The sequence below is a fragment of the Vidua macroura genome, chromosome 3 (genome assembly GCF_024509145.1).
Source record: "Vidua macroura isolate BioBank_ID:100142 chromosome 3, ASM2450914v1, whole genome shotgun sequence".
Classification (NCBI taxonomy): Eukaryota; Metazoa; Chordata; class Aves; order Passeriformes; family Viduidae; genus Vidua; species Vidua macroura.
The window spans coordinates 55,523,134-55,538,183 of record NC_071573.1 but is presented as its reverse complement, the minus strand read 5'-3'; the positions used below and the strand labels follow the sequence as shown (position 1 = coordinate 55,538,183).

The following is a 15,050-nucleotide window of genomic DNA, read 5'->3' as shown; positions in this document are numbered from 1 at the left end:
GTCACAAATAAAGAAAAAATATTAGAGAAATGAGAAGATTAAACCTAGAAGTCTAATAAAGAAAACAGCACTAGAAACCAGCTTATTTTTATGAAGTGATAATGTGAGCTGCTAAGACACCTGCAACTGTAAAGGTGTGGAACTCTTTGGTGCTTACTTTACTTCCAAGTTTGTGGGGCTGTAGCAGCCTGGAAGTGGTACTCAAAGATGGTATACATTAATTTACCTAAAAAAATACATCTTGTTTGCCTGTTCCTTACATTTATTTGTAGATACACTACATAATACTTAGGTTTATTTTTAAAAATACATATTTATATTAACACAATGAAGAAACATTAATATGCTGGGCTGGAACATGTTCCTTCGTGTTCATGACTCACAGATGTCAGCACAGGTCTGGTATATCTGTCTAAACCCACCAAAATAAACTGAAGTGAGAGTGAAGATGTATTTTGAACACAACTGTCAGATGTTGATTGCAGTTATAAAGTGCAAATCATGAAGAACAGCAGTAAAAAATCTCACACACAAGATGAGAATCAAGCTAAGTATGCCATCAGAGTGTAAATTAAGTCCCTATTTGGCCTACAAAGCATGTATATCTGTTTTTCCAGTGCTGATGCACAGGAATGAAGAACTCAGCACATCTTCTGGATTCTGATGTTGTTCTACAGCTTAATACACTAGGAGAAAAAAAACAACCCTCTATTGTATTTGTAAAGTGCACTCATTTGATATGGAAATCCTGGAGGTGATAAAATTCCACAATACCATTTTTACAGTTATTTTTTATAGTAAAATCATTCTTTCAAATGCACACACTTGACAGCATACAGTACATTTTCTAATGGGTACCTGTGAAGAGCATGTTCAGATCCTACTACATATTAACAGGATTGATCTAGGTGATATTTTGAACATTTCCACTACAGTGGCTAGTTTGGATATTGAGATGAAAAAAGGAAAAATGTCAAAGACAGTACATTGCTTCAATGGCAGTAGGATGAAACTGAAAAGAAAGCCTGAATTGTTGATCTCAGAACTTTCTTCTCTGAAGTTAGAAACAATCTTTTGTTTGCTTCCTTTCATAATTTATTAATTCTGAGTTTAGCTACTGAGACACAAGTGAGCGATAAAAAAAATATAAATATTAGAGGTTAGAGTAAAATCTAGGCTGCAAATTGAAAGGTAATTGTGGAGTGTATTGCTGTAAGAAATCTGAGAAAGAATCTCAAAATATCCTAACCTTCTTCCTCAAGGGTATTTAGAATCTTAATGCTAATTAGAGGCCTACCTTACAATTACATCACTATGGGACTGCTTAGTGGAAAAAAAAAAAAAAGCTTACTGAAGTAAGTTCCTGTTCAGGGCTGGGAGCTTTGTTCTGCTCCTGGGGAGCATCTCATGGCCATGCAATGGAAGTGGTCACTGGGTGTACTGAAAGACTGGGAAGCTGAGCCCTTGGCTTGCTGTCCTGTTCTGATAAACCTGACTCTTTGTCAACACTAACATGAAGACTTTTGTATTCATAACACTGACTGCATAAATTTGCTTGATTTTCTTCAAATTTTAAATTGTTTTCAAATGCTATCTAAACTGGAAAGTAAGTAAGAAAATGGGACAAGCCTTGCAGCTTAAAAGCACTGTTGAATCCTATCAATGGTTGTCCAGCCGTCTTTTCGCTTGGTTTCTTGTTTCAGTGGAGCACACCGCTATTCAAAAGAGCACCAATCCATGGTGTTCAGTCCTTATTTCATATTGACTGTGTGGGCATTTTCTAAAGAGCAGGGCAATATATGTGGGAGTCTCACCAGGGCCATTTCAGCCCTGTAATATGTAACTATGAAACAGGAAACACAAGGAAACATCTAGCATAAATGTGATGTGTGCTATAATGGAATATGGGAAGAAAAAGCTGATTAACTTTTGCATGGTTTACATGCATTGTCTGCATGCTCAGCTTTTTTTTTAATGTTATGAATATTATAAGGGAGAGCTTATAATGCTGTTGTGGGTTATCCAAGAAAGTGGACAGGGGGCACAGTCACTCTTTTCCCCAAAACAAGCAGAACCATTTATGGGTTGAGGATCCTGTAGCTCTGCTAGGCTCTGAAGAGCACACAGCAGCTCTAGATTCCCCCTGCACTGCTTCTTGTGTGCAGCAACCCCCTGGATGGTTTTGAAGGTGCTCTTCCCTGAGCAGCCACACTCAACACGTAATGAGGCAGAATCAGCCCCCAGATCGGGAAGGTGCTGCACCACCATGGGGGAATAGCAAATGTGAAAGAAATATTGTGAAGTGCTATTGCTGTTTGGTTATTTTTCTTTCTGAAAAGAAGTTGTGCTTGTTCCATGTATTGATAGTTTAGTTTAGTTTTTTTTTTTTTTAATTCTTTGCAGGTTTATTTAATTGCCTACTCTTCACAACACTCCTTATCCTCCCCCCACCAGCTGTCTCCTGACAAACTAATTAAAATACTATAGACATTTCTTTGAGCTTAGTAACCTGAAAATTGCAGCTCTGAGTAAGTGTTTTCAGCTGAAATTGAGGTTAACCTTTGGCAGCACCTTCTCGCTCTGGTTAAAAGGCTTTGAAATACAGTTTTACCGGCAATAGAATCCACACAGGAAAGCTTTTTAGATGAGGAAACCTAAAAAGTGACATCTTACTGTTTCATAGGTCCTGATTGGGTTCAAGTAGCTTTCATTTGGGCTCTTGCCAAGACCAGAAAGTTTATTCCGTAACTCGCCAGCTTCTTTTGACTGGCTGGAATGATACCGCTCGATGTTGATGGAGTGGGCAACAATATGGATGGCTGCAGGAGAGAAAGAGTGGTGTGAAATTACAGGCACACTTGTATGTGCCCACAGTGCCAGAAGGAACTTCATTATGCACACTGTGAACTATTTGAAAAGCTCAGGCATAAATTGAGAGTTTTGCATGAATTAAGCTGACAGTAAAAAGAGAATTTTATCAACTGCATGTCTAATATGAAGTGACTGCTTCACAGTGGAGAGGATAGGAACAGCACCAGGCTCACCTCCCAGCTTTACAGTAAAGTGCCCTGCAGTCTCCAATGTCATCAATGGAGGACCTCTTGAGAGTTGATATAAAAGTGTATGCCTCTTACTTTAAGTTGTTCAAAATTAGGTAAACTCATTAAAATTCCTATTTTTAATTAATATACTAGTATGTGCTATGGCCTTGCTACACAGGACACTAAGTTGACTGGTTTTGGCATGGACCACTTTGCAATTTACACATTGCTTTCAGAATCTGTCCCCTATTAACAAGTAGCTGTAGCAGCTATGCAGGGGAGCCTGGGGAATCCATAGGAACTATGATTTAAAGGGAGAAGAGCAAATCGCAGTGTTAGATCTGATTTGTCCAGAGTATCATATTTTGCCTCTACTTCTGGCCTGCTCCCAAAAGGTATATGAAATGGTCAGTTTAGAAAAATGCCTTAGATTGAAGTAAAAAATCCCCTGTAACTATTTTCTTGGGTGGAAAGAGTATAACTTCAAGAGTGGAAAAGGAAGGACTTTGTTTTATTGTTGGCTTACATAGATAAAGTTGTAATCAAGCTAGGGGCAGAGTTTCATTTTTCAATATGAGAGACTCTCAAACCATTACATGCAAGTTGTAATTAATGCAGGATATTAAATACCAAAGGATGACAAAATGACAATGAAAGATAATTATATGTTTTACAGCACAGCTATTTCTAGTTTTTATAATTAGCTTTGTGTTATTATCTCTCCTTCAGTGGTTATCTGTTTCTGTCCCTGACCATTTAAAAACCATTCTAAAAGGCAGTATTTGTAGTAAACCAAATATGATCTTCTTCTCTTCTCTTCTCTTCTCTTCTCTTCTCTTCTCTTCTCTTCTCTTCTCTTCTCTTCTCTTCTCTTCTCTTCTCTTCTCTTCTCTTCTCTTCTCTTCTCTTCTCTTCTCTTCTCTTCTCTTCTCTTCTCTTCTCTTTCTTCTCTTCTCTTCTCTTCTCTCCCTCTCCCTCTCCCTCTCCCTCTCCCTCTCCCTCTCCCTCTCCCTCTCCCTCTCCCTCTCCCTCTCCCTCTCCCTCTCCCTCTCCCTCTCCCTCTCCCTCTTCTCACCTTTTTTTAAATTGTGACTATGTGGATGAAAATAATGTTTTACTATACTAGTTACTGTTTAATCATAGATGTAAACACAGGATTAAATGCATAACGACCTTGGTATTGCTGGTCATTTATGTGCCTAACCACTTAGTGAGCTCACTCACTCCACATGCTGGAGTCCAGCTCCTCTTCAGCACCTAGGAATGTCTGTGTCCATGGGAGCATGAATTAAAGAAGATGCTGGTCATGGAAATGGTTAAAGCAGCCATTGCAAGGAGGTAAAACATTCCCCCTAACAGTAAGTTATCCCATGGGTCCATACTGAAGAGAGGCTATTTTCACTCTGTACTTCTGAGATGATCCTTCTAAAGCAGTAGATGTACTGTGGTTGGTTGATTGTCAGGATGCACTTCATTCAAAATGTAATGTTAACTTAGGGACTCCCCCCACCACTTCTTGACACCTCATTGCCTCATGCTTAGATATTCACTGGGAGATGAAAGACCTATTTAAAAATCCTTGTTACATTAAATTTAAAGTAAGGCTTTAAACCAAATCACATGTCCTAGTCACTGGGTTCACTGGTTATTCTTTTGAGCTGTCTCTTGATGAAGCCCTTAATAAAAATAATCCAATATTTATTGACATAGGCATCCCAAGTGAATATCCTGAGCACCCAAACTGCAAAATCAACCTCCCATTTCTCCTGAATCTTTGGCCCAGTGAATAATAAATTATTTCTACAAGCTGGAATAGTTCAGCAGGATGGAGACCAAATCCAAATGGGTATGAACTGCAGAGAGATAAAGTGAGCCTGGAAATTAGAAGACAGAATCAAGCCATCAAAGGAATGAGACTCTAAAATAACCTTTTGATAAATGGGATAATGGGATCAAGCAATCTAAGCAGCTTTCAGCCAAAGGTTGTTCATTTTATGAAACGGTGCGCATGACATGACTGTGAGCATCAGAGGGTACTGGACTCAGTGGCCTGGCATGTCCTGCACGTGTTGTTATGGGTCAGGTGCTGCATGTGAAACAGCCTTGCCAGCATCAAGTGAAAGATGCTTCCTGCAGCCTGTGCATGAGAGTGTGCTCCCAGCACCCCAGCAGTGCTGGGAGCACTGGAAGGAAGGTGACACTGGACCACAAGCAGCAAATGGATTTAGACTGCCAAAACCCAAGAGCCCAAGCTCTGAGCTGGATGGTTTAGGTGGCAGCTGTGTGGGGGCTGTGGCAATCTGTTCTCCAGTGTACAACTGATGCATAAACAGTATATAATCACTGTTTATATATTTAAGTGTAACAGCACATTTAAGTGCTGAGTGGGAAGGGGGGAAGTGTTCCTACAAGGGGCTTCTTTCAGAATAGATGTGTTGGCCTGGTAAGGATGTTATCTGATCCAGCTGGAAGGGAACCAAGTCGCTGCTTGATGAGGACCTGATTTCTTTGACATCTGAAAGAGCTCACTCGTAGGAGAGGAGTGTGGGGTAACAGATTTCTGTCTCTGGTAAGTTGTGGAGTTACACACTGCACATTGTCTGGTATGGGCTAAGAGAAAGAGGAAAGAAAACTTTCAAAGGATGGAAAACCCTGACAATGAGTCTCTAAGTAGACTTCTACCAAGTAATTTTATTTTGGCATCTATGAATGATTACTGTAACTTGGTCCTCTTGCCCTCTATACCTACAGGATGCTCTTTATAACTCTGGTATGATGTAATAATCCCCATAGCCTAGGCACCAGGAGAGTTTCACACAGTTAGGATCCATAGTGCTGTTTTATCAAAGCTTGCCTGCAGTCTGCCAGCTGCAGGTTTTGGATTATCTTTGCTCATTTAGAATTGTGACATTGACTAATTGTGGAAGTTTGAACCTGTGTTCATAGCACTATCTTCTTTCACCTTCAAAACAATAGATTTTTTTAAGTGATACTGCAGATTATAAAATATTCACATGAAATGATGACATTTCTGTTGTTTAGAAAGCTACAAAATCTTGTACTTTCCCCAAAGTGCAGGATTCTACATGATTTGCATGAGTTCTAGTCATGTCAGCAGTGATAGGATATCTAATGCTATCTGGTAGATGCTGAGTGTTGAGAGTGAAATGAGGTGCTAGTTTTCTCCAGACAGACAGACAGAGTTCCACATTCCCTAACAGAGCATTTCCAGTCTTGCACAGAAGAAAAATGGGTTGAATTGATAGAGTTTCTCAAGAAGGTCTTGAGATTATAGTTGGTGAGGAGCACTCATGTTGCAACTTTCCCCTGGAAGAAGAGATCCAGTTCCAGCAACCTAGCCTAGTAAGGCTTTTCTGCAGGCTATCAGAGGACGCTGTCTTTTCCGTGTGCACATTGTTCTGTTTCCTTGTGCTTCTGTCAATGGAAACATCATCATAGATTCTTTGGGATCTACCACACCTTCCCTTCTGGGTGGCATTCTCTCCAGCTTTCATCTGATAGGTAGAGTATATTACAAGTGTAGAAGACTTCCAGAATGAACAGGAAGAGAGAGAGTTGTTGTTGTTTTTTGTTGTTGTTTTTATTTTCAGTAAGCTATTCTGTGGGAGATGTTAATGTACAGGGAATAATGATACATTGAAAAATATCACAATCAAACTAATGATGTACTGAATATATTGGTTTACCTGAGTCTCCCATGATCTTAGATATTGCCTGGACTATTATTAGATTAATACTTCTGACGGGTTTTTTTTCTGCTGCTAGCAAAAAATGATGCAATCTAAAAATGAATTATAGCTGGATGGTAGGAGTAATGCAAAGATATAATTCCATTTTCAGTGTGGTTCATTTAATGTATAATAGTTGTAGCAGAGTAAAAATTCTGGCACCGAACACATCGCCATTAACTAAAATATTTTACATCCCTAAAGTGCATTTTCTGAAGGTCTTTGCATCTACAGTGTATAGAATTTACTAAGCAATTCCAAAATTACATATGCAGATTTCTGAAATCTGAGCTTACCACAGTTGGTAGCTCTTTCCTCCACACCACTTATCTGAGTTAACCATGAGGGCAAAATTTAAGAGACTACATCTCAGAATTTTCGGTTCAACTTTTTCCTCATTCTGCATGTCCAAATATAACATATGGAATAAATCACCCAATCTTTTAAACAAAGCTCTTTTTTATAACAGTTTATGAAGAATGAAGGATTTTTGTTTTTAATGACATCTGGAATCTCTGAAGCACTTAACATGCATTAATTTGTATTTGACCCTGAGATGTTCTATCTAGTCTACCTCTGAGATGAAATAAAAGGCTTTGTTGGAAGGAGAGAGGGAGGAAAAGGGTTGCTATTAGATCATGGTGTTTACTGTACATATCCTTAAATACAAAGAGATCTAATTAAATTATCTTGAAAGTATGGTCAATTTAGCTACTCTTATTCAGCCAATTGTGCCTTCAGTGAAGCATGCACAACTTTCATTGAACTAAACAGAAATTTCATGTGTTTATCTGAGGACAAGATTTAACTCTATCTTTTTCTGCATGCCTGTACAGGATAATAATCAAATTGGATCTTGCTGCTAGCAGTTAAACATTTTGATTAACCAGCCTATCATGATAAAGTCAAAGGGTCAAATCCTGGTCTTTCTGCCCACAGCAAAGAGAACAACTTCACAGGCAGATAACCCAGGCATGGAGAATTCTGCCCCTGACCAAAGCTGGGGTTCTTTTTGCCACCCATTGTCTTCTGCCATTCCTAGTTATTCAGAACCCCTAATTCAACTTCATGATGTCTTTGTGGACTGTATAAAAATTAAAATAGTGACCACACATGTGCTTGCATTTTATTTTGTTTTTAAGAATGATTATAAACATCAAAGAACATGACTTGGACCATTTTCTATCCTAGCTGGGAGCTTACAATCTTCAGTTTAATATTGTTTCCTTCCTAGTACTTTCACTAAGTCTGGATTTAAACAATCTGACTAAAAAACAAAAAAAGACATTTAATGGAAGTTTGAATTTCTGTAATTTCTGGAAGTACAACACTGAGGTATCAGCTAGACCTCTTTTGAAGATAGGCATCTGCTTCCCTGAAAACTTAATAATTTACACAAAAATGTGGCTCAGGTCACCAAAGCCATTCTCATAGTTTGCTGAAATGTTGCTAAAAATGGAAAGGTTTCCTAGTAATTTTAGCTATAGATTTTTCAGTGATTGTCAGAAGCCAGGCACACCTGGCATCACTATACTTCTTTCTGGTCTTTGCATGTTTTTAAAGAAGAACACATTGCTGGAATTTTTAAGGAGCAGGAATCAACATTTCAAACAGCCTAACTCCAATCAACCTTGCTGTCCTTCCCCTATTTTCCCTTAATTGCTTAAATTTTACTAATATCATAATTCAAAGATTGATGGACCTTTCTGCAAACACCAAAAAAATGCAAGTAATTTATTCTTTAAGATAAGCCTAACATATCAAAGTAAAGAAAGGAAAATGCCCCCAACACTCCCCACTTCAGAAAATGTACAAATAGGCTTTTTAGAGAGGGTAAAAACAGTACAGTAAGAAGTAGGTGTTGTAGAAAATACTATTACTATCTCTTGTGGTGTCTTTAAGTTTCAGGCCACTGTGTCTCAACTGAAAAGTCTCTTTCCAGTACAAAACACAGAATTATTTGCACTGATCAAACTGAGAGTGCATGAAACTCTGATTTTATTCTAGCAGAGTTATGGGTCTATAAGGAAGATTTATTAGTGGCTGAATAACTTCCAGACAGCTCTTATCACAGACACGCATGCAGAATGCAGGAAGCCAAACTAAGCAGAATTCCCTTTACTGAATTTTCGATGATGCCTTTGATTATAGATAGCATTGTTTACTCTCTCTCCTTCCTCCAACTTCCCTCTTCCACTAGTCTCTAATTATACTCCTTTATGACCTGACCAATTAAAGCCTGCTCTTGAATTTGTATTAGAGATGATGAAAAATTAAAGGTACAGATGTACTCTTTCCAAGGCCAGGCACACCTCAGCTGAGCTAGCTGCCTGTTAGGAGCCAGAAAATACTAATGTTGCACTGACTATTTTTAGCACACTATTAAATAAATATGCTGGAATAACACCACCTGGCAAGCCAAGATGAATACATGTTGCTTTAATAATAAAGGAGTTTACAATTTTATATTGTGAGGCTAAGCTTACTGATCTGATCTTCAAATTGGTTTAACTTTTTGCTACCACATTTAGTCTATTGATCATACAAGGTTGAACATCCATTTAACTGAGAATTACTAAATTGCAATAGACTAATAGGAGCTATGTTTTTGCGTAATAAAAGGCAATATAGCTAGTACTAGGATAAATAATGTGTCAGTTGAGAGGAAAACGGCATCTATTTACACATCATTTTAACACTGTTAGATTTTATTGAAAAGGATTCAGTGTACTTGTGGGTACCACTCTGAAATGCTGCTTTTCTGTCACAATGTGTTCTGTAGACTCTATTTTTCTATGAACTTAAAATTGAATTTCAGGAAATTGAGTTTCTGGCCATTCTTTACACAAGTCTAACGCTATTCAGTGATGTAGTGTTTTTCTAAATATGATAAATGTTTCTCACTTGACTGTTATGGAAGCAGGAATTCATAGGTTGTCATGCATTGTTTATTAGACTTCCTTGTGTTCTGTTTTCTTTCTCAAAATCTCACCAACTACTTTTGTATTTTATATTTTAGGAAAAAAAAAAACAACAACCTAAATAACAACCCAAAAATTAACCTTTGATTTCTCCCTAGAGAGTGATTTAAATGAGAATTATATGATCATGCTTTCTGTCATTTCACATTGGGTTCTCTGTCTTTTTCCTTGAAATTAGTGAAACCATTAAAGCAATCACTTTTCTGATAGACTTGCACTTCCCAAACTGTCCACATTAATGCACTAGCAAGCATTTTAATATTAATATAAAACCAAAAACATAAAAGGTTTGACTGTGAAGTTTTTCTTTCTCTTTGGAACATGACCTATTATAAACCAAGAGAAGTTGGTTAATTTATATTCCTAGGTTGATTTATTAATTAAAGAAGCAATGTTGCACTCTGTAGGAATCTGTTCTGTAGTGAAATTGAACTCTGATGTATGAGTGGACATAACAGATAAGTAATTAATCAGAACACACTGTAAGATGAATGTGTATATCCTGTAGCCTTCCCCTTGGAATTCTTTATCATGACATACAGAAGACAAACTTTAGCTATTGGTTCCTGTTGGCAATCCTGACTTCAAATTCTTGTCTCACGGCATGAGGACATTAACAGCCTAGACACTCAAAAGTAGCTCCCTCACTCAGGCTGAAAAAGATATTGGGACCAGAATCCACCCTGACAGCCTAGGGGGTAGAACATTTACCCTGCAATGTCTCATACTTGCAAGTAGCCCTGATTAATTCCTCTGTCTCCTTCCCATTTTCTAAGAGAACTGTCATCTATCTATCTATCTATCTATCTATCTATCTATCTATCATCTATCTATATCTATCACAGATACCTCTCCATCTCTGTGTGCTCATGTACTTCTTCACACTGGCTTTTGTTGTTGTACATCCTTTTTCCTCAAGCTATCTCCTGCTCCCCTCATGTCCTTTGAATTCCTACAGACTTCTCCAGGTCCTTTTACTACTTAGAGAACAGGAAGGTGCCACGTCTTTTTCCCAGCCAGGTGAACAAGCACCTCAGTAAGTCACTAGGACCAACAGAATAGATAAATTTTGATCTCAAGTTGTTTTCCCCTCAAGGGGGCCATTAATTTCCTGGATCAGTCACCTACTAAAAATAAATATCTAGAAATCCATTGTTTTTGAGACACCTGCCTCTCTCAAATTCAGAATAAATTTAGTACCTGGTTGAAAAATTAGTGAAGATGTATTGGTGGGCAGATTTGTTGTGCGACTCATAAGCATCATTTCCTTACAGAATCAGACAGTAATGCTATGTCATCTCCCCAAACATCTACCCTCAGGGATTCAATGAAAGTTATTTACACTAAATTTTAAGGACATACAATTTGTTCAGATTAATTAAGTGGCTACTGGTGTTTACTATTCAGATTGAAAGTTTATTTCCTTAACAGTCAAACTCTTCTCAAGCAAAAAAGATTACAAATGGTTAATGGTTAAAAGATGGGACTCCTACACACATTTAAAGCTGCAGTCAACAAATGATTGCACTAAAATATCACATCTCAGGGCTGATGGGGATTGTAGCATTAGGCAGAATCACTATGAAATTCAAAGCAGTTCAAAGGCAAATAAGGAAAAAAAACAAAAAAGCTTACTTGCATTTAACGCTATTCCATAGGCAACCATCTTGTGAAATGTGATGTTTTTGTCAAGTTGTCTCTTCAATGCTCCTCCACAGTACTTGGTGAAAAAGCAGAACTTGTTTTATATTATTCCTATTGGTGTTTACGTCTCACATTTTGGAGAGGAGAAGAGTTCAGTACATTTGAAAATAGAATGCTGAAGGAATTCAGTGGAAGTTTAGGGTTAGTTTTAGGACTCAAGTAACTTTCCTGAGTGGCACTCCAGGGTTTCTCAAGTTATTCATCCTATATAGGGGCTCAAAAAAGGGTTTGATAAAACTCTGCCACACTTAGCTGTGATTTGTGAGTGGTTTATCTGAGCTGACATTAACTCATTTGCAGGTATAAGGACACCAGGCTGGGCCACCACTGCTTTGTGAGCTTAGCATAACAGAGCTGAAGTGCTGGCAAAGCCAGCTTGCAATGAAAGCATTTTCTCTGCTTTCAGGAAATGCACACCCCAGGAGGGTGAGGCTGTCTAGACCTCAGGTGGCTGCATGCTGATGTGTTACTGAGCCGTGCTCCCATTATTGGAAGGGCTCGGCAGTGGTGTGCTCACAGCCAGCTGGGCGCCCCAGTGCGGAGCCAGCCTGGGGCCAGGGGCCGGCTGTACTGAGCCAAAACTGACATGCTCTGCTGGAACCCAGACAGCACTCATGGACAGAATTCAGTCTCTGAATGGTGGTGTGGGTGTCTGGATTGCTCACATGACCTGGCATGGTGCCATGCCAAAGATCCTGACATGTATCCACGTTGTTTTCCAGCTAAGTATTCAAAAAATCTGGAGCACCACAGCATGTGATGTCAAAACACTACACCTCCTTGGAGAGGCTCTGGATCCAGCCCGGTGCTGGCCATGCTGGAGCAGTCAAGTTGCTCTGTACCATGCTCCTCAAGAGCAGAATATTGTCCAGAATAGCCAAATATTATCTGTGAGAAGAGTTCCAGTTCTCTGCGCTTTTAACTCAGCATCTAAGTGGGCATGCATATATCCTGTGCTGATTCACAAACTGGTTCAGAAGGCCAGGACACCTTTTCTCCTTTTTTTTTGTAAATGTTCAACTCCTGAACTCAAGCAATTATATAAGTGTTGATTCCCAGCCTAAAGACTGCTCAACATCTAAGCCTAAAAATCACAGAAACAAGAAATGGCAGAACTGAAATAAGAACCATCTTACTATAAAATAGCATTTCTAAATTCCTGTTGTTCCTGGAGTCATGAAGTGATCAGCGATTTTTTACCCAAACATGTGGCATTGGGATTGCTCTGACTCTAATAATTCAATACAAGTTGAAGGTATAGCTAATAGAAGCCTTAAGTACTTCCTATGCGTGATTCCAAGGTCAGTGTGAATGCCTGTTACAAAAATGCATTTACCTCAAATGAAGACCTGAATGGTGGCCACTCAGACAGAAGCATTTAAACATGTTCATTGTTATCCTTAGAACATTTTTATCTATCTGGACATTTTATTTGTCTGATTTTCACTTTGCATCTACAGAGGATACACATGATGGATATGAATTTTCTCCATTTGGCCAAGTGGCATTATTACGTCCCTTTTTTGTGGCTTCTCACTTTTCTCTTCATGACACCATGCTATGCAGCAGCTGCCAAAATCAGTGTTGCATTTAGAGCACTGTGTTAAACAAGTCATTTGTTTCTCTTCAGTCATGAATACTGACAATTTAAATGGTAATAACTAGGCAATAGTGTACAGGCTTCTCTATCAAAAATTAAAATTCCTTGGAAAATGTTTGATATGGATAATACTGCTGAACTACAGAAATAAAAAAGAGAGAATAATATGGCTATTTGAGAAATGGTACTTACAATGCTTGCTCCTCTTAAGAATGAAATAAGGTTTCTACAGACTGGTAGCAGGATTAGCATGCAGTTAAAATTAAGGCACGTTGCAGAAGCTCTTGCCCAAGCCAGGGTTGACTATATATATAACAGCATAAAGAAATTAAATTACAAGCTTGGTATAGGAAGAGAAAAATAAAGAAAATACTATATTAATATAATGCTCTTATATGGGAAAATTACTTTTGAAGCATCAAAAATTTTATGAAGGATGTAAATAAAATTAGACTATGAATACATTCTTCTTGTGAAGCCCTTTAACCATCAAACTTGTACTTACTCCCAGCATAATCCGTGTATAAATGTAAGCATTGTCGTCTTCATACCAGTGGAAGGTATCAATGAACAAATAAAAGTTCAGTCCCAGCCACACCAGCTACAAAGCAGAAACACTACAGGTTAGTGATATTTACAGTATTTTTTAATGCATATTAAAAAAACTGGCTGTGGTTATAGTTTTAAGAGAATCTGAGAGATGTTTCAAAATCAGTGTGCAATGCAGTTCTTGATCGCAGATGATAGAAATCAAAAATGCCTGCTGGAATGAGGCTGTATTTTAGCAAATTCAGGGTTACAGTCCTACCCCAGATCTCAAGTAAATTATATCAATGATGTTTGCTGTGTCACGGTAAACTTGCTTTTAAGCACAGGCCTTAACCTGGTCTCTAAAAAGGAAGTAAACACTAAAATTATAAAATCACAGAAATGGAGGGAATTAAGAGCTAAGGAAATTCCTTTCTCTGCTTCCCATATACAATTCACCAAACTGTCTGAAAATAAATCAGAATATAATTTCAATTCTAATTGCAAACCCCTGCTCCCTTTATCTGAGGATTAAAGCACATTGACTTAAAAATAATTAAAAATAAAACACCAAGACTTTAAATTGTTTTTAAGACTAGTTATAAAAAGGCTGCTGAATATTTTATAGCAAGCTTTACATTAAGCTTGGGAGTATTACTGTAAGCAAACCATAAAATGTCTTTTAAACAAGCTTAAAATATTTATATATATCCAATTAGACTTTTTAATGCTAAAAATACTCACTAATAACAGCACTGAGAGTTTTTCATTGAAAATCCAGCATCCCATCCTGAGTGTCTCTCTCTATGCTAGCAGTAGCTGACTCTTGCCTTTCAGTGTAACTTGAGTTCTCTGTCCATTCCTTGGGCTTTTCTACCGACTCCTTTTGTCTTTAGTTTTTAATAAGCACCTAGTGGGAGCATGAGTTCTCTCTAGGAATTTTCTAATTAAAGACTGCCTGACAAGAACAGATCACCCAAGTGACATGTCTCATGATCTGTGTAAATAAAATGCTGGTCATTGTCCAGTCCTTTTTCTCTCCAGAGTTATTTCTCAGCAAATGAGAGATGCTGTCATTAAATTGTCCTCTTGTACTAGCATGTATTTGGGTGGGGTTTTTTTTCCTTTGTTTTTGTCTTTTGAACAGGTTGCAACATTTCTTCATGATTTGTCTTTTAATTCAGTAGCAAATGGCAGTATCCCTGATGTGTGTATAATATGAGAGTGTGTCCTGGTGAGGGCACTGCATTTACCCTTGGTTCCCCTTGCCAGAAGCTGTACAAATTCTGCTTGTAGTAGTCTCATTCTTTCTCTAGTAAAACCATTTCCTTAAGGCTTTCCTGACTTGCTTGTGAAGGAGACCTTTCTGTGACAAAATAACTGAAAATTTCTGAAAGTTGAAATGCTATCAAGCTCAGCTACTTTTTAAACCAGTGCTAATGGCTGT

The 15,050-nt window shown here is 38.1% G+C and overlaps 1 protein-coding gene across 1 annotated transcript in view; it reads right to left on the bottom strand.

Annotated features, from left to right (window-relative positions):
- NOX3 (NADPH oxidase 3) overlaps positions 1-14,392 on the bottom strand; it is a 38,947-nt gene extending 24,555 nt beyond the window's left edge. Inside the window, exons 1-5 of the mRNA XM_053973711.1 lie at positions 14,348-14,392; positions 13,581-13,676; positions 13,268-13,378; positions 11,407-11,491; positions 2,674-2,819 (exon numbers count right to left, since the gene is read on the bottom strand). Of these exons, the coding sequence (XP_053829686.1) occupies positions 2,674-2,819; positions 11,407-11,491; positions 13,268-13,378; positions 13,581-13,676; positions 14,348-14,392 (483 nt within the window). The remainder of the gene's footprint in view (positions 1-2,673; positions 2,820-11,406; positions 11,492-13,267; positions 13,379-13,580; positions 13,677-14,347) is intronic.
- Positions 14,393-15,050: the final 658 nt, after the last annotated feature.